At 46.1% G+C, this 19,889-nt stretch overlaps 1 protein-coding gene across 2 annotated transcripts in view; it reads right to left on the bottom strand.

The window, feature by feature from the left end:
- The window catches only part of LOC140577354 (uncharacterized), a 113,606-nt gene that overhangs the window by 9,034 nt on the left and 84,683 nt on the right, over positions 1-19,889 (bottom strand). For both annotated transcript variants that reach the window (XM_072697286.1, XM_072697287.1), the window contains exons 34-53: positions 19,235-19,288; positions 17,194-17,247; positions 16,775-16,828; positions 16,572-16,679; positions 16,174-16,227; positions 15,286-15,393; positions 13,109-13,162; positions 10,833-10,886; positions 9,526-9,582; positions 9,152-9,205; positions 8,703-8,756; positions 8,545-8,598; positions 6,551-6,604; positions 4,696-4,803; positions 4,225-4,332; positions 4,004-4,111; positions 2,181-2,234; positions 1,360-1,422; positions 1,181-1,234; positions 1,065-1,100 (exon numbers count right to left, since the gene is read on the bottom strand). In XM_072697286.1, the coding sequence (XP_072553387.1) occupies positions 1,065-1,100; positions 1,181-1,234; positions 1,360-1,422; positions 2,181-2,234; positions 4,004-4,111; positions 4,225-4,332; positions 4,696-4,803; positions 6,551-6,604; positions 8,545-8,598; positions 8,703-8,756; positions 9,152-9,205; positions 9,526-9,582; positions 10,833-10,886; positions 13,109-13,162; positions 15,286-15,393; positions 16,174-16,227; positions 16,572-16,679; positions 16,775-16,828; positions 17,194-17,247; positions 19,235-19,288 (1,344 nt within the window). The remainder of the gene's footprint in view (positions 1-1,064; positions 1,101-1,180; positions 1,235-1,359; positions 1,423-2,180; positions 2,235-4,003; positions 4,112-4,224; positions 4,333-4,695; positions 4,804-6,550; positions 6,605-8,544; positions 8,599-8,702; positions 8,757-9,151; positions 9,206-9,525; positions 9,583-10,832; positions 10,887-13,108; positions 13,163-15,285; positions 15,394-16,173; positions 16,228-16,571; positions 16,680-16,774; positions 16,829-17,193; positions 17,248-19,234; positions 19,289-19,889) is intronic.

The following is a 19,889-nucleotide window of genomic DNA, read 5'->3' as shown; positions in this document are numbered from 1 at the left end:
TGAGAGAACACTCAGTTCAGAGTTTAGACATTACTCAACTACTCAGCTACAGCAGCCCTGTTTTCTCCTCGTGAGATGTAGATTTGATCAGTGCAGTTATTACTAAAAGTTCCCTGGAAACCGCAGTGGGGTCGGTCACTGGGAACAGTGGTTCGGTAAAACAAACAGAGCCAGGGGTCAGCCTTGTGGTCAGAACTTTACGCTCACTGTTCGAAGCAGAAGTAGAAACATGCAGGCTGTTTAGTTTGTGTGGTTCTGAGGAATCACGCTGGAGACAGACTCTGTGATGGAGCACTACTGCCCCCTCAGGACAGAATGGCGTTTACACCTTCAGCATTCAGCCGTCTGTACGGACTGCTCATCAGTCTCAGGAAATCCTCAAATCAAAAGAAAGAATAGACCCACAGAACCACACTGTACGGACAAAAGTATTGAGACACCTACTCATTCATTGTTTCTCCTGCTTTTGTTGGAGTAACTGTCTCTACAGTCCAGCGAAGAAGGCTTTCCGAATATTGTGTCCAAAAGTTTGTGGACACCCCTTGTAATGAATGCAGTCAGCTACTTTAAGTTGCACCCATTGCTGACACAGATGTGCAAATGCACACACACACAGCTCGTCTAGTCCCTGTAGAGAAGAAGTACTGCCAACATAATAGGACTATCTGTAGCCGATCAACATCATGAACCTATTGGCACCATGCTGCCTAATGCCAGGCGTGGGCTAGAGGGGTATAAAGCCCCCCAGCAGCATTTATGATGGATGGTGTTTGCTCTATTCAGTACATTTGGAAAGAGTTGGGGAGCTGGGGAGGATGTGGGGTGCTGATTAGTCCTCACTAATGCTCTTATCACTGAATGCAATCAAATTCTCACAGCAATGCTCCTCCTCCAAAATCTAGTAGAAAGCTTTCTTCTCTGGACAGTAGAGACAGTCACTCCAACAGAAGCAGGATCCACTCTTTTTAATTCCCTTGATTTCAGAAGAAGCAGTGAATGAGCAGGTGTCCCAATACTTTTGTCTATAAATAATACATCTAAAATAATGACATTTGTTTACTCACCATTTCTCCTGTTCCTCCTTTAGGACCCCGGGGACCCTGAACATGAAACCCATTCATTAACCAACCAAACCAAATTAAAAAGAGTAAAACTCAAAAACCAACACGCAGTTACTTACAGCTTTCCCCTCCGGACCAATCATTCCAACTGGACCAACAGGACCTGTAAAACCCTGAAACACACACACACACACACACACACACACACACAGATATGAGCTGTAATGAAGGAACAAAAGGGAGAAGAACAGGAGTGATGAGAGAACTGAGAATAAGACAGGTACAGCTGTATACTCACCAGTGTACCCACAGGCCCTTTGGGTCCTGGAACTCCAACGAAGCCCAAATCTCCATTCGGCCCCTGTTCAATACAGACAGGAACACGCCGCCCTGACCGTCACCACATACCTCTGATACCAACAACAACAACAACGCTCTCTAAAGCTGATTAAACTAAACCTAAAACATCCAGCCTAAACTAAACCCCAGCCTAAACTAAACTAAAGCCCAGCCTAAACTAAAGTCCAGCTTAAACTAAAGCCCAGCCTAAACTAAAGCCCAGCCTAAACTAAACTAAAGTCCATCTTAAACTAAAGCCCAGCTTAAACTAAAGCCCAGCCTAAACTAAACTAAAGTCCAGCTTAAACTAAAGCCCAGCCTAAACTAAAGTCCAGCTTAAACTAAAGCCCAGCCTAAACTAAAGCCCAGCTTAAACTAAAGCCCAGCCTAAACTAAACTAAAGTCCATCTTAAACTAAAGCCATCTTAAACTTAAGCCCAGCCTAAACTAAACTGAAGTCCATCATAAACTTAAGCCCAGCCTAAAGTAAACTGAAGTCCAGCCTAAACTAAACTTAAGCCCAGCCTAAACTAAACTGAAGACCAGTTTAAACTTAAACCCAGCCTAAACTAAACTTAAGCCCAGCCTAAACTAAACTGAAGTCCATCTTAAACTTAAGACCAGCCTAAACTAAACAGAAGTCCATCTTAAACCAAACTTAATCCCAGCTTAAACTAAACTGGGGTTGTCGGAGCAGCAGGAAGAGTGTACTTGTGCCTGCGGTGGTGGAGGAGGTGCTGTGAGGTGTGTGAGGTGTGGAAGATGAGGACGTGTACTGACCTTTGGTCCTGGGAAACCTTGCAGCCCCAAAAAGCCGGGATCTCCAGCCTCCCCCTGCAGACAAACACCAGCATACATGAGTGACAGCTGAGGCAACCCAGTACACAGGGTTCTGTATGTGGGCCTGCAGCTCAGTCCCATCCACTGAGATGACCACCGACACCCCCTGAAAACTGACATATTGCTTTTACGGTCCGAGACACTGGACAGGTTTGATCTGTATGGGAGGAGACCTAATCAGGGCAAGACCCAGAAGTCCTGGTCTGCTGGTCTAGCTGTTCTCTGGGGTGTCCTCATTTTTTCACGATTGTAAGTCTTAAGATTCATAACTGAAAAAAATAAATGCTTAACAACTTTTGTCCTGCTGCTTAATGAGAACCCCCCCAACCACCACCACTGTGTGTGTGTGTGTGTGTGTGTGTGTGTGTCAGTAAGGTGATATAACCTGTCAGTAGCTGTGGAATGTGGGCTCTCGTCCAGCTTCAATATCCTGCTGTTATGTAAGAAAGAGCTGCAGCTTCTCCTCCTCCCTATGTTCTTGACCCCCCCCCGCCACCTCCTCCTACTTACCCCACATTGATCCCAACCTTACTGACCCCACCTTGACCCCTGCACTACTGTCCCTATATCCCCCCTTGCTCGTCTTACATACTCTTACATAAGGGCTCTGAGCGTGGCCAGATGCAGCGCCTGCAGCCTGCTGCTCCTCACTGTGAGGAGACTGGGATTTTCCCCCAGACTGGGAGCGGTGTTTGCGCTAGCCGGATGCTATATTTAGCACCGCCTGATGAGTGACAGCAGGGGCTCGAGGGCCGATGGAATTTTCTAGTAAAAAAAACCCTGAATGTGTTGAAAGAGCAGGTCCAGAAGCTGTAGACTCCGGAGCCGAGCTTCTAGGAGCCGTCTGTCTGTCTATGTGTCCTTACGAGCTCCAATAATGACACATTCCTACAGAAAGTGGTGGTGGAGGTTCTCCATCACTGTGTTCATCATGGAGTCTAGTGTTATTTAGAGTTCTCCTCAGATCAACACCTGGTTTGGTGGTAAATCAGGGCTTAATGATGGTAAATCAGGTGAGCTGCTGCTGCTGCTGCTGATGATGATGATGATGATGATGGAGTTGAACACATCCTCCATGCTGTGCTGGCTGGACTAGGGGGGTGGGGGTGTCAGACTAGCTCAGAAGAGATCTGGAGCTTCTACAGATTTTAATAATGTGATTAGGTGCTAAAATAAACATGTACATATATATATATATATATATATATATATATACACGCTATATGAACAAAAGTATTGGGACACCTGCTGATTCCTAGTTTCTTCTAAATTCAAGGCTTATCCTGCTTTGGTGGAGTAACTACTGTCTCTACTGTCCAGGGAAGGAGGGTTTCTACTAGATTTTGGATTTTGGAGCAGGATTGCTGTGAGGAGATGATTGTATTCAGCGACAAGAGCATTCCTGAGGTTAGGATGTTCATGAATGATATGATCACCACCCCACCTCATTCCTAACTCCTCAGCTCATCTCAAAGGTATTGCATGGAGCACCATCCATCATTCCAGAGAACAGCTCTTCCACTGCTCCACAGCTCAATGCTGGGGGGCTTTATACCCCTCTAGTACATGGTGCCAATATATTCATGTGTACTATCTGCTCCAGAGAGTCCTATTCTATTGGCAGTACTTCTCTACAGGGACCAGACAAGCTGTGTGTGTGTGCATTTGCACATCAGTGTGGGGTGTCCACAAACATTTGGACATATAGTGTATATAGGTATAAAACTGATGTGTGTGTGGGTTAGGTTAAATTACAGCCTCACCGGTTGTCCTTTGGTGCCGGGCTCACCCTTTTTGCCCTGGTCTCCAGAACTTCCTTCTAATCCCTTTGCCCCCACTGGCCCTCTCTCGCCTGGCAGACCCCTCTCACCCTGTAAACAAGAGGTCAAAAGGTCAGGTAAAGTCCGGCTATCATACTGTAGCTGTACGGTCACAGTGTACTGTGACCAGCATGATAACACGTGGCTCTCTGGGTTTGGTCTACCTGCGATCCAGCTTGTCCTCTGTCTCCAACAGGACCGGGCTGTCCAAGCTCACCGCGAGGCCCAGGAAGGCCCGCCCTCCCCTCTGGACCTGGAGCCCCACGCTGACCCTAAAAAAAGCACATGACACCACACTCCTCATCCACAACTCCCGCATTCCAAGTCCTGCACGGAGCTCCATCACCATCACTCCAGAGAACACAGCTCTTCCACTGCTCCACAGCTCAATGCTGGGGGAGTATACCCCTCTAGCCCACGCCTGGCATTAGGCAGCATAGAGCCAATAAATTTGTGTTTGTTTGTCTGTTCCAGAGAGTCCTATTCTATTGGCAGTACTGCTCTACAGGGCCTAGACAAGCCGTGTGTGTGTGTGTGCATTTGCACATCTGTGTCAGCAGAGGGTGCAATTTAAAGTAGCTGGATACTTTCATTAGAAGGGGTGTCCACAAACATTCTGAGAGTGTTAAACTCACCGTGCGGCCAATTGCACCGGGAAGTCCTGGTAATCCAGGTGAACCAGGAGGACCATCAGGTCCAGGATATCCCATCATTCCTCTGAGTCCCGGCAAACCGACAGGCCCCTAAAACCCAAAATACTAAATTAACAACTGGAAAGAGTCCGTCATACTGATCATACTGCGTAACTGTTAGTAGATACTGAACAATTCATACTGGATACTGGGTTATTCATACTGGATACGGGGTTCATAGAGGATACTGGGTTATTCATACTGGATACTGGGTTATTCATACTGCATACTGGGTTATTCATACTGGATACTGGGTTATTCATAATGGATACTAGGTTATTCATAATGGATACTAGGTTATTCATACTGGATACGGGGTTCATAGAGGATACTGGGTTATTCATACTGGATACTGGGTTATTCATACTGCATACTGGGTTATTCATACTGGATACTGGGTTATTCATAGGGGATACTGGGTTATTCATACTGGATACGGGGTTCATAGAGGATACTGGGTTATTCATACTGGATACTGGGTTATTCATACTGCATACTGGGTTATTCATACTGGATACTGGGTTATTCATAGGGGATACTGGGTTATTCATAGGGGATATTGGTTTATTCATACTGGATACTGGATACTGGGTTATTCATAGGGAATACTGGGTTATTCATACTGGATACTGGTTATTCATAGGGGATACTGGGTTATTCATACTGGATACTGGGTTATTCATAGGGGATACGGGGTTATTCATAGGGGATACTGGGTTATTCATACTGGGTTATTCATAGGGGATATTGGTTTATTCATACTGGATACTGGATACTGGGTTATTCATCGGGGATCCTGGGTTATTCATAGGGGATACTGGGTTATTCATAGGGGATATTGGTTTATTCATACTGGATACTGGATACTGGGTTATTCATAGGGAATACTGGGTTATTCATACTGGATACTGGTTATTCATATGGGATACTGGGTTATTCATACTGGATACTGGGTTATTTATAGGGGATACTGGGTTATTCATAGGGGATACTGGGTTATTCATACTGGATACTGGGTTATTTATAGGAGATACTGGGTTATTCATACTGGGTACTGGGTTATTCATAGTAGGTACTGATAATTCACAGTGGATACTGAATAATTACTAGTGTAGACCAATGACTGTAGAAAACATGGACTCCAGGGTTCCATTTCCTTCCGTCCTACAGAAATGAAGCCAAACCGTCCGCCATGTTGTCAAATCTGGAACCAGAGTCTGCGCTGCCCAGACCAGAGGCGGAGCCAGATTCACCTAGTCTTTTAGTAGACCCGCCCCTTTCTCCCAGACCAAGCCCTAGTGTCTCAGACCGCCTTCACTGAGCTTCCAGCACAGGTTCTCCCCTGGATTCCCAGTTTGTTTGGTAAGTGGACAAGTGAATTCTACAGCTCCTCCATGTACTGAACAGAAAGGGGGCGCCATGCAGATCCAGCCAAGGCTGTCAATCACTTAATTCGAAAGTGTAGCCCCGCCTTCTTACAATAGAGCAGAGTAAGAGTTAAACTGATTTCTACGGGGAAATTAAAAAACGGGCCAATATCAGCACAGGGAGACTAACTGCAGGAATCCGGAGACACTGGAGATGGAGAGACGAAGAAAATGAGATTGGAAAAGGGGCGGAGCTTTTTTGTCAATGAAATATATGGGGATGGGCGGAGCTACACATCATCCTGCAACCAGCCAGCAGAAACGATAGACCTTGTGGTTGCTTCACTTTTGAGAGACCTTGTGCTGGCCATGCTTTCTACGGTCAGTGATGTATACGGTACCTGAATATCTGTGGACTGTGTATTGATTACCTCCAGTCCGGGTGATCCGGTCAGTCCTCGAGCACCTTTTTTTCCTAGCAGTCCCTAAAAAAAAATATACACACATTAGCATCCGCTGGTCAAAACGGTCCTCATACCTCATCATTTATTTGTCAAATTATTAAATTCCATATGCATAACTAATATCTCCCAATAGTTATGCTAATATTAATCAGATATATTGATTAATGCTACGTTAAGAGTCCTTCTCCTCTAAGAAGGACCTTCTGCCCTGTTCAGGTGTGATGCGGTAATGATCAGAGCTGATCTGCTGGAGTGTGAAGGGTGAGCGCTGAGGGGTGGACGTGCTACTGGAGTGCAGTTTTGGCAGACAGGCCAGGGAACCGGAGCCAGCGGAGAAATTCACAACAGCACTTTGAAGTGGAGTCTTATTAGAGCCGGTCTGGGTGGCCGAGAAGAACCAAAAACAACCGAACTTCCCTTTTCTTCCCCTCCTCTTCTGAAGACTCGAACTCATTAACTCGCTCTCTCTCTCGCTCTGCAGATTACGATGAGAAGTATGAGGTTTTGGATTTGTTCCAGATGGATTCTGAGGAAACTTCTTCAAAACTCTTTGGCTGATTTAAAGACCACCCAGCTGAAAAACCCTCAGCTCGAGACCAGCTTTTGCTGGTGGCTGGATTCAGATGGTCATAGTGGTGGGAAAGCTGGTCATCTAGATGAAACTATCCTAATGCTGGTCAGTTAGCTGGTTACTTGGTGATGCTGGTCGACAAGGTTATGCTAGTCAGTCTACCAGCTTGGTCGTGCTGGTCCCGCTGGTCAAAAACCTTGGTCATGCTGGTCAACTAACTTGACTATGCAGGTCTACAAGCTTGGTTATGCTGGTCAACACGCCTGGTAATGCTGGTCGACAAGGTTATGATAGTCTTCCAGCTTGGTCATGCTGGTCAACCACCTTGGTTATGCCAGTCAATCAGCCTGGTCGTGCTGGATAACCAGCTTGGAAATTCTGGTCAACCAGCCTGGTAATGCTGGTCATGCTGGTCGACAAGGTTATGCTATTCTACCAGCTTGGTGATGTTAGTTGATCAGCTTGGTGATGCTGGTCACGCTGGTCAAAAACCTTTGGTCATGCTGGTCAACTAGCTTGACTATACAGGTCTACAAGCTTGGTTATGCTGGTCAACACGCCTGGTAATGCTGGTCATGCTAGTCAACAAGGTTATGATAGTCTTCCAGCTTGGTTGTACTGGTCAACAAGCTTGGAAATTCTGGTTGACAAGCTAGGAATTGCTGGTCATGCTGGTCAACAAGGTTATGCTAATCTACCAGCTTGGTGATGTTAGTTGATCAGCTTGGTGATGCTGGTCACGCTGGTCAAAAACCTTGGTCGTACTGGTGGGAAAGCTGGTCATCTAGATGAAACTATCCTAATGCTGGTCAGTTAGCTGGTTACTTGGTGATGCTGGTCGACAAGGTTATGCTAGTCAGTCTACCAGCTTGGTCGTGCTGGTCCAGCTGGTCAAAAACCTTGGTCATGCTGGTCAACTAGCTTGACTATATAGGTCTACAAGCTTGGTTATGCTGGTCAACACGCCTGGTAATGCTGGTCATGCTGGTCAACAAGGTTATGCTAATCTACCACCTTGGTTATGCCAGCCATCCAGCTTGGAAATTCTGGTTGACATGCTTGGTGATGCTGGTCATGCTGGTTGAGAAGCTTGGTCGTACTGGTCAACCAGCTTGGAAATTCTGGTTGACAAGCTTGGTGATGCTGGTCAACCACGCTAGTTAACCAGCTTGGTCAGGCAGAACAGGTAGACCAGCTGAACCATTAAACTGGTCAACCAGCTTATCCAACTTGACCAGCTTGAGCTGACCATGCTGTTTTTTTTAGTAGGGCAGCATTGTGAATTTAGAGCTACGCCAGCAAGTCCTGCATTCCCCCCCCCCCCCCCCCCTCTCTCTCTCTCTCTCCCTCCATTTCTCATCATCACATTACATACAGAAAATAATCACACCTGAGTTCCTTTCTCTCCTTGGGGTCCGGCCTCTCCAGGCTCTCCTGGATTTCCCTGAAAATAAGGACAGTTTTCAGAGCATTTCCTGGATCCTCCTTCAGCTACTGTAGAAAACACCTGATCCTGAGAGCAGTAGGGTAGTAGGGTAGAGAACTCACCGGCAGCCCCTGCTGACCCACTGCCCCTCTAGCGCCAGGAAGCCCGATGTGACCCTGGAGCACACACACACATACACACAGGTTACTACTGACCAGTCCAATCAGGTCATGACTTCTCCATCGTCCTCCCAGAGTAAACACGTGGTTCAAATCTCAGGATACAATCCAGATACTACTCGCATAAAGTGACCAGGTCTAAACGGGGTCCCGGACCCCCTCCTGAAGTGCTTTGAGTGATGGGATTTGGGAATCTGGTTAAAATGAGTCTGTGCTGAGCGAGTTCACGCCTGCATTTCTATGCGTCTTGGCCTGATCCTGATCCGGATAGGCCAAGACACATGAAGTGACCAGGTGTAAACGGGGTCCGAGGGACTCGCAATGCATTCTGGTCCACATTGGCTCATGCAGTGAGTGTAAGAGGCCTCAAAATCACTCAAATACAGACTCACCGGATATCCATCATGCCCAGGTTCTCCTCTTTCACCTCTCTCACCTGGAGGACCCTGCCCACACAAACACACACACACACACAAAGCAATTCTAACCAGTATAACTGGGAGCACCAGTACAGAGAGTACACAGGAAAGGTGTATTGTGTCTCCGTCAGGGACAGCCCTGCTATTACTCTCAGGGGTTATGTCAACACGGAGAGCAGGGACGGCAGATGCATTATGATTGGTTATGTCAGTTCAAAGGGCAGGGGTGGAGAGGATGGGGGGTGTTATGGCTGGTTATGTCGGGGGGGGGTGGAGGAGGTGTGTTATGATTGATTATGTCAGCAATGAGTGGCTGAAAGAAGAGGTGTAAGGAGCTCTAGACCTACTGGTTCACCTAAGGGCCCCGGGGGTCCTGGGGTTTTGTTGTCCTCTCCTGGGTAACCCTGGGAAAGACACACACACACACACACACACACACACACACACACACACACACAAACACACCAGCAATCACAATGTATCACACTGTATTTACCACCCCATCACATTTCATTGCATAATGAATCTGGTTCCCATGGCCGAATAAAAATGATTGGCGCAGCATCAACACGGTACACAGGCTCTGGGTCGGATACCTATAGCGAGGCTGGAGCGCATCCATGGGTGTGTGTGTGTGTGTGTGTGGATTTGTGGACACAGCTCTGTTTGCTAAATGTATTGAATGAGCTTTTGGGCAAAGGTTTTGGTACCACACGCTTCAGCCAAAAGTTTGTGGACACAGGGTTTTTAAGGGTCACAATGTTTAGTATTTTTTTTTATTATTATATGACTATTTTCACAAGTCTGCTCACTGAACAACGTGACATTTGCGTCTAAAATATCACCAATTATTTTTTTTTTATTGAATCTTTATTATTTTCAGGATTGTGTGTGTGTATATTCATATTTGCATACAAAAAAAATCTAAAATTTGAATTTCTGTACAAATTTGATCACATTTTATCACCCTACCACCCCGTCACACTAGCTTGCTTTGCCTAATAATGATGTACTGTTGTTTTAAATGACATCACAAAGAGGAAGTGACCTCCTTTAAGTCTTCAAAGCAGCCAGCAACATCAAAAGGCGAGATCTGACGTTACGTTTACGTTTGAGATGAGTTAGGTCTGCAGTAGCGCTAAAGCTAGCAAACACACGTCTCAAGTGTATAATCTCGAGTTGTACGACAGTGTAGACGTTCTATAACATATAATTATCAATCAAAACGTTTATTTATTTATTTTTTATTTACTATTTATTCTGCTGAAAACTTTGCTTTGTCTATAAATAATGCACTGTCCCTTTAAATGACATCACAAAGAGGAAGTGACATCACTTAAGACTTTTCCATTGCTTATTTGTTGCTGTTTCATGTCCGCCAGGGTCCGTCAAGCTCAACCCAACTACCCAGTCACACAACATAGATCGGGACAACTGTTTATTAATTACATTATATTTATAAATTATAATGATAAATAATTAATAATTACATTTAATAACATTTGAACTTGACCACATGAAGAACTATGAGCATTTTAAGATGAAAATTACCCTCCCATGTCTTAATAAACATCATAATAGTACTAATAATAACTAATAATATTATACACTAATATATAACTAATATATAACCTTTAGGCATTTTGCTAATTACCTTTTCACCTTTTGGTCCTGGGGGTCCAGGTGGACCAGGCTTTCCAATGTGACCCTAATGTCAGAGACAGAGAGAGAGAGAGAGAGAGAGAGAGAGAGAGAGAGAGGTATACAAGTGAGTGTTACAGGCTGTTGCATGTATATACATGTAGTGTGTGTATAGGTGTGTGTGAGAGTGCGCGAGTGTGTGTGAGTGACTTATATACGCTGTCTCTTCAAACACTGACATTCACTCAGGGAACAATGCAGATCAGACGGGGAACAGCGGTGAACAGCAGCCTGCAGTGAAACGCCACATTCGGGGGCCTTGTAGCAGCACCTGTGGTATGCAGGCTCTGGGTCGGATACCTAGAGCGAGGCTGGAGTGCATCCATGGGTGTGTGTGTGTGTGTGTGTATGTGTGTGTGTGTGAGTGTGTGTGTGGATATACACACACCTCAATGTAACTTACTGTAAAATGACTCTCTGCACTGAATGGTCTAATGTGTCACGTCACGTCTGTCTATGCACCAGCCCCCAGAAGCATGAGCTACAAACCCCCGACATTTTGGCCAAAAGTTTGTGGACACAGCTCTGTTTGCTAAATGTATTGGATGAGCCTTTAGGCAAAGGTTTTGGTAGCACACACTTCAGGCAAAAGTTTGTGGACACAGCTCTGGTAGCTAACTGTACTTAATGAGCTTTCAGGGAAAGGTTGTGGCACCCCACATTTCGGCCAAATGTTTGTGGACACAGCTCTGGTAGCTAAATGTACTTAATGAGCTTTCAGGGAAAGGTTCTGGCACCCCGCATTTTGGCCAAAAGTTTGTGGACACAGCTCTGTTTGCTAAATGTACTGGAATAGCTTTTGGGCAAAGCTTATGGCACCCCACACTTTAGCCAAAAGTTCGTAGACGCAGCTCTGTTAGCGAAATGTACTTAATGAGCTTTTTGGCAAAAGTTGTTGCACCCCACATTTCGGCCAAAAGTTTGCGGACACAGCTGTGTTAGCTAAATTTATTGGATTAGCTTTTGAGCAAAGCTTCTGGCATCCCACGTTTAAGCCAAAAGTTTGTGGATACAGCTTTGTTAGCTAAATGTACTGGATGAGATTTCAGGCCAAAAGTTTGCGGACACAGCTCTGTTTAGCCAAACGTAGCCTACGGCTATACCACAGCAACCAGAGGGAGAACCACTTTAGCTGCATGACCTGAAGGAAAGGCACTTTTCTAGTCACTATTACATCAAATCTGTTCCACACTGTAATGATGTGCTACTTTTACAGTGAAGATTCACTCCCTAACAGACAAACCCCAGCCAAATCCACCGCCGATGGAAAAAAGCCTTCTGTGCCACTGTGCAGAAGATAAACAGGACCACGCTTTCCAAAAGCAACCTGATCCTGCTGGCTTCTGGACTGGCTTAAATCACTGAAAGTGCAGCGAAACAGTGAGAGAGCCATTTAGACCCGGCCAAAAGCCGAGATGTAACAGGATGAGCTGTGAAGAACTGGCCCCCGGTGATATCCTTCAGAGCCAGGAGTCAGATCAGGACGTCGTCTCAAACTTGTAGCTTCATCGTTTGAGGGTGGGGTACAGAGTCTGTTGCTGGAGAGGTCCCATAATGCTCAAGTGCTAAACCTCCATCCCTCACTTACTGCTGATCCAGAGGATGGAACCCGGGACCTTCTGGTCTGGTAAGTCCACATGAGGACCTAACTCCCCCGGTTGACTCCCTCCCTTCAAGTGAATGGAGAAAACTAGCACAGGTGTTTAACTGTGAGTGTGAGATGTACGCTAAATGGCCAAATGTTTGTGGACACCCCTTCTAGTTAAGAATTAAGAATCTATAACTCTCTGGAGCCGATAAACATGAGCCTACCGGCACCGTGCTGCCTAATAATGCCAGGCGTGGGCTAGTAGAGGGGTATAAAGCTCCCCCAGCAGCATCGAGCTGTGGAGCAGTGGAAGAGTTGTGTTCTCTGGAATGATGATAGTGGTGGTGGTGCTCCATCCAGTACTTTTGCGAATGATCATAAAAAAAAAAAAAACATTCTGACTTCACTAACGTTCTTGTCACTGAATGCAATCAAATTCTCACAGCAATGCTGCTCCAAAATCTAGTAGAATGTCTTCATCCCTGGACAGTAGAGACAGTTACTCCGACAAAAGCAGGATCAGCTCTTTTTAATCCCCTTGATTTCAGAAGAGGCAGTGAATGAGCAGGTGTCCCAATACTTTTGTCCATGTAGTGTATTTGTGTGTGTGTGCGTTTTAGGAGAAAGGAAATGTAACTCACGGTGTACCCCTCCACTCCCGGCTCCCCCTGAGGTCCCATAACTCCTGGTTGACCCTGAAAAGTAATGGACAAAACACACGTACAGAGTTTGTGTTTGGCGCAGAGCTCCGGACTGCCACCTCGACAGATCTGTTAAAAGCAGTGCAGTCTGCCGGCCGGGGTCTCCTGAGCTCCAGAGGCATTCGGAGAGCCGCTCCTGCTGTACATCATCTCCTACAGCTAAACTCCTTCTGCTTCCTGCCTAAATACCCCCACATTTCGGCCAAAAGTTTGTGGACGTGGCTACATTAGGATCTATTGGATGAGCTTTTAGGCAAAGGCTTTGGCACCACACACTTCAGCCAAAAGTTTGTGGACACAGCTCTGGTAGCTAACTGTACTTAATGAGCTTTCAGGGTATGGTTGTGGCATCTCATGTTTTGGCCGAAAGTTTGTGGACACAGCTGTGTTAGCTAAACGTAATGGAATAGCTTTTGGGCAAAGGTTGTGGCACCCCACATTTCTGCCAAAAGTTTGTGGACACAGCCCTATTAGGTCAAATGTACTTAAGAGCTTTCAAGCAAAGGTTGTGGCACCCCACACTTCTGCCAAAAGTTTGTGGACACAGCTCTGTTAGGTCAAATGTGCTTAAGAGCTTTCTGGCAAAAGTTGTGGCACCATTTTGGCCTAAAGTTTGTGGACACAGCTGTGTTAGCTAAAAGTAATGGAATAGCTTTTGGGCAAAGGTTTTGGCACCCCACACTTTAGCCAAAAGTTTGTGGACACAGCTCTGTTTGCTAAATGTACGGGATAAGCTTTTGGACCAAGGTTTTGGCACCCCACATTTTGGCCAAAAGTTTGTGGACACATCTTCAGAAGCATTTGGAGAGCCGCTCCTGCTGTACATCATCTCCTACTGCAAAACTCCTTCTGTTTTCTGCTTAAATACGACCTCACTCTCTCAGACCTCTCCATCTGCCTGTAGAGCGACACAACATAACTGTCTGTCTTTCAGTATTCAGCAGCGTGATCACAATATGTGTTCAGCCTGTATCGTGCAGCTCCACCGCACATCCCTGAGCTAAAAGGCAAACTGCAGCTCGCACGTTCTGTCCTGAGGCCACCGGAGCAATGGGTGGTTAATCACTGTGTACAGAAGAACAGGATTAACTCCTGGGTAGCTAACAGCCCTTAATGGATTTACTGAGGAAAAGAAAGGCCATAATACCCCATTAGGATCCTTTGATTTCAGCCCAAACACCGTTAATATTTAGACTAGCTGGATTTTAACAGCCAGAGGTCAGAAAGACTGTAGTAGCTCCAGTCCTGGCTTTCCTCTTTCCAGGTCAAGTGTGATGGCCAGCAGGGGACAGCCTAAAAGAGACCTGCCAGGTCACTTTACTGTACCCTTTACTCTTCATGGTGTACTTTAATAAAGAGTACTGTGATAAAACTGGCCAGGACTGGATTGGTTCCTGGTTCCTCGCTGGCCTGTCCACAATTTCACAGCAATAAATCAACTGAATGGGGAACTAATGGACAATTTCCTCAAAGCTTTTTTTTTTGGATCGGACACTAATACTACTGCAATTAGCGTCTGGCTCTGAGGACAGCAGTGCACGAGAGAGCCTCATAAAGAACAAGTTGGGGAGTATGTATATTAATATAATATATATAGAGAGAGCATTTCTATTGGTCCATTTATCGTGAAATTTGGACATGATGTAAAGAACAGCTGCCAGATTCACATTATGCCAAAAAGTGAAAAACATCAAAAATAGAATTAGAATTGTCCTAACTTATACCCCCCTTCCCCCATATGACCCCCCTGGCTGTGTGTTAACCCTCACAGCAATGGCTGGTCTCCTGACCTTATGACCTTGTGTCTCTTTAATAGACTACTGCAATCAATAGGTTGGTTGGTGGTGTAGCATAGTGGATAACAACACTGGCCCTCCTGCAGTAGCCTGGGCTTGATTTCCAGGCCAGGCTAGAACATCTCGCTACACGAGTTGGATCGTTGATTTGGCCACTTTGGATTGTTTTAGCCTAAGGATAGCCTCCCTCGCTTCCATCGACACCTCTTTGGTAGGTCCAGCACTCGGGATCAACCTCAGACCTCATATATGCTTAATACAATATCTGGACGCAGAAACTATGACAAAAAGAGAGACGACATGGATGTAAAAGGCACTGACTTGTGGTCCTCTTGTCCCGCGAGCTCCTTTCAGTCCTCTCTCTCCGGTCTGTCCGATATCGCCAGGGGATCCCGGCTCACCTGGCTGACCTGGGGGACCTCGATCACCCTGAAGGGAAACGACATCCGCTGAGGTTATAAATGTATAGCCATCATTTCCACAGGCTGATAATGTGGAAGCTCTAAGCTCTTTCCACGTGATGATAAGTGCTTACTTACAGCTTAATAAGCTTTAATAGGGAAAATACAGCGCATCCAACAAGAACTTAAGCTGTGTGCAACTATTATACAGCAATAAATATATTATATAGTGGTTCTCAAAAAGTTCTGATGGATTCCACACTAATCTGTGTTAGATTTACACCAGTACACCAGCCCAATGACCACTAGGGGGCTCGTGGAAAGAAGCTACGAATTCCCGAGGCCTGATTTTCACTGCAACAAGTCAAACAGTAAGAAAGGATATCTGTAAAAAAAACTTGCTTTGACTCTTCGTTAGCATAACACGGCACTGCGCAAATGCTTTGGGTACAGTCAGCAACACTCGGCAGCAGGTTCATCTAAGTAACTTCCTTCTATGCTGCAAAAGCTGAACTGGGTCATCCATGCTTATAAATGAGGTCGGCTTTTGTAGGCGTTCCCCAAGGTGCAATTCTAGGCCCAACGGTTTTCTTAGTATTTCAATTCCTAATTCTTGTAAATCTACTAACTGCCTTCATACACATGCACATTAACGAATGTGTGCATAACCCTGGCTGTTTATACAAGACAAATGATGGACGGAGAGGCTTTTCTCTCTTTTTTTCCATTAGGTGAGCTGAGCTGAGCTGGCAGTGATGAATCTGCAGAGGAACTTGGCTGATCTTCACATTACAAAATGATCCGTTACCTTTTTTCCGTGACGGCCGCGGTTGCCAGGTAGCCCTTGTTTCCCTTCTGGTCCCTAATGGAAACATACCCGTGTTAGCTACTAAAGAAACATTTACATTAATTCGTTTGGCAGACGCTTGTATAAAGAGCAAGTGGAGGCAAGTACATTCCGGACATATCACTGGAGCCAACGTCGATCCGAGTGCTACATCACTAGGTTTCCATTTTAGGAACGGTTGAAAAAGGTACGAGTGGAACCTCCAGACTTGTGTATTATCTTAGATCTTGTTACACCTTCTAGTTTACTGCTGGACAAAGCTGGTACTGACATATAACATGACATCAGATGACATTTGGGTAAGTTAGCGTTAATTACATGAGTAAAACCATGGTTCCTGTGTGCTAAGCTACACTGACCGGGAATCCTTTCACACCAGGCTCTCCGGCAGGTCCTGGAGGTCCAGGGTCACCGATTTCTCCCCTTTCCCCAGTCTCTCCCATTGGCCCACGGTCACCAGGTTCACCCTGATGTTGGAATGGAGTGGTGTAAGCATGGGACGTAAGTATACAAGAGCCTACATGAATGGTTACATTGATGAAGTGAAGTGAAGTTCACTGACCTTCGGCCCATCCTTGCCCTGAGGTCCGTCTTCTCCAGCTGGACCTGGAAGCCCCTGAGATATAACGATTATGGAAAATGTGTCAATGGAGGTTCATGAGGAACATTCTGGAGGACATGGCTGCGTCCCTCGTTCTCAGCGTGAAAATAATTAATGGCTGAAATTGGCATGATGTTCATATCCGTGGTCTCATCCCACATTCTGAGAGCATCTAACCTCCATTTTCAGCTTAAAGCCTGCTTAGAGTGTTTTTGAACACACACTACAGCAGACTCAACAGTGCAAAGCCCCCCCCCAGCCCCCTGGATTAGAGCTGTGTGTAAGTGTAAAACCAGCAAGAACACTCCAGGGGGTCGGGTTCAGCCAAAAACTAGCTGAGGGGCTTATCCACGGACTTCAATCCTAGATTGCGGACTTACCCTTAAGCCCTCCTGTCCTTGCTCCCCTTCTGCACCCATCGGACCCACTTCACCCTGCAGAGAGAGAAAGAGTGAGATATAAAAAGTGCTGGGGGGGCGTGTCCCATCAGTCTCCTCTTTCGGATGTGAAATTAAGGTCTGGTGATTGTGGTTTGGGTGGCTGTCTTGCTGCATGATGACCAAATGAACCTGTTGTAGATGACACTACCTCCACCATGCTTGACAGATGAGGTTGTATGTTCTGGACTGATTAGGCTGGATGCATTTTTCTGCAAATTGGCTTTTGTAGACAGCTCCACTCATCCTGATACAGCTAATGAACCAGTTCTAGAAGACACCATGCCAACTCAAGCCATGACACTACCGCCACCATGCTTGACAGATGAGGTTGTATGTTCTGGACTATGAGAAGATCTGTTCTTTCTTTCTTTTTGGCCTTTTCATCACTTCGAGTAGAGGTTCATCTTCAGTAGAGGTCTCAGCGGTCCATAAAACCTGGTTCCAGAACCTCCATGGTTCAACATGGATTCTGCCCAACCTTTAGTTTGCCATCAGTCTCCTCTTTAGGGGATGAAATGAAAGTCTAGTGAGTGACCTGGCCAGGTTTGGGTGGTTGTCTTGCTGCATGATGAAGTTCCACCTGATTAGATTGGATGCATTTCTCTGCAAGTTAGCTTTTGTAGACGTCTCCACTCATCCTGATACAGCTAATGAACCAGTTCTAGAAGACACCATGCCACCTCAAGCCACGACACTACCTCCACCATGCTTGACAGATGAGGTTGTATGTTTTGTACCATGAGAAGATCTGCTCTTTCTGAAGCCGAGGTTCATCCTTAGGAGAGGTAACACCTGGTTTCAGAACCTATGAGGCTTGACATGGCTTCTGCCCAACCTTTAGTTTGCTTATGGTAGGTGGGTCTGCCATCAGTCTCCTCTTTAGGGGTGAAATAGGTTCTAGTGATTGACCTGACCAGGTTTGGGTGGTTGTCTTGCTGCATTATGAAGTTCCACCTGATTAGATGGATGCATTTCTCTGCATGTTGGCTTTTGTAGACGTCTCCACTCATCCTGACACCACCACCATGAGTTATCACTAAGGAACCTGATCTAGAAGCAGTTATGGTAACTCAAGTTATGACACTACCGCCACCATGCTTGACAGATGAGGTTGTATGTTTTAGACCATGAGGAGGATATCTATTCTTTCTCAAGAAAACCTGGTTCCAGAACCTCTGTGGCTCAACATGATCTTTGCCTAACTTCTTCTAGTATGGCTTCTGTATGTGGAGGTCCTTGGTGATCACTGAAAGTTCTCGATGACCCTGGACAATGCTACCTGCTGCTGTTTTCCTTGGCCAACCTGCCTGGTGTCTCAGCTTTAAACTGCAAAAAACATGTATCTCCATTTGTGCTTCACATAAATCGAATCTGGCAGTTGTTCTGTATACAGCCTTAGAATTTCATGATGATTGGATCAATAGAAATGCTCCAAAATGACTGGAATTAAATTCATTGACTTCCACTGAAAATTAAGGAGGTTTTTAGCTTCTCCCGTAAAGTTGTCAGCCACTCATGATCTTCAAGGTTTCCCATGAGTAAAAGCTCCATAAAAGCTCAGTAAAACCCGGTCTGATCAGTTCGGTGAGATGGTTTATGGAAAGCAGTTCGCTTGACTCCTCTGAGCTGCTCCTGTAATTCGGTTATGCAATCAGTTCCCAGCACAAAATAATAAAATCAGCTTATGGCAAATCTATTACATCATGACAATGCTTTTTCCATAAACACATCAGAGGTTCTCTGCTTTACAGGCTTCCTGTTTAGAGCGTATTTCAGGACCATGTGGTTTTAGAGCGGGGATAGAATCTATCAAACCCGTGAATTTTCCTTTCGTTTATAAACAAAAGGTCCCGTATTCCTAATCCAGGGAAGCTGCACTCGGCAATAATTCGATAATGATTTCGCGATTCTGTAGAAGTCATTCTGTGTTTGTGATTAGGGATGTTGAGAACAAGTTTTAAACCTCAAAAGTATTTCTCACCTTGGGTCCAGGTTCTCCAGCAGGCCCCTGCTCTCCTTCAGGTCCAGGAGGCCCCTGTCACACAGAGCAATTCAAACATGTCTTTATGGGTGTACACACACTCAGCTGTTTAAAAAAGGTACAGTTTGATCAGATAAGATCTGCTTGGATTTTATGAACCCTAGGGTTAGGGTCTGCCTTGGGGCTGTTAGGGTCTGGCGTGGAGCTGTTAGGGCCTGGCTTAGGGCTGTTAGGGTCTGGCTTGGGGCTGTTAGGGTCTGGCTTGGGGCTGTTAGGGCCTGGCTTGGGGCTGTTAGGGCCTGGCTTGGGGCTGTTAGGGCCTGGCTTGGGGCTGTTAGGGTCTGGCTTGGGGCTGTTAGGGTCTGGCTTGGGGCTGTTAGGGTCTGGCTTGGGGCTGTTAGGGCCTGGCTTGGGGCTGTTAGGGCCTGGCTTGGGGCTGTTAGGGTCTGGCTTGGGGCTGTTAGGGTCTGGCTTGGGGCTGTTAGGGTCTGTGTGGAGCTGTTAGGGCCTGTGTGGAGATGTTAGGGCCTGGCTTAGGGCTGTTAGGGCCTGGCTTAGGGCTGTTAGGGTCTGGCGTGGAGCTGTTAGGGCCTGGCTTGGGGCTGTTAGGGCCTGGCTTGGGGCTGTTAGGGCCTGGCTTGGGGCTGTTAGGGTC

This window comes from Salminus brasiliensis, chromosome 14, assembly GCF_030463535.1.
Source record: "Salminus brasiliensis chromosome 14, fSalBra1.hap2, whole genome shotgun sequence".
NCBI lineage: Eukaryota > Metazoa > Chordata > Actinopteri > Characiformes > Bryconidae > Salminus > Salminus brasiliensis.
Note: the sequence above shows the minus strand (reverse complement) of the source record. Positions and strands in the feature narration are given on the sequence as shown.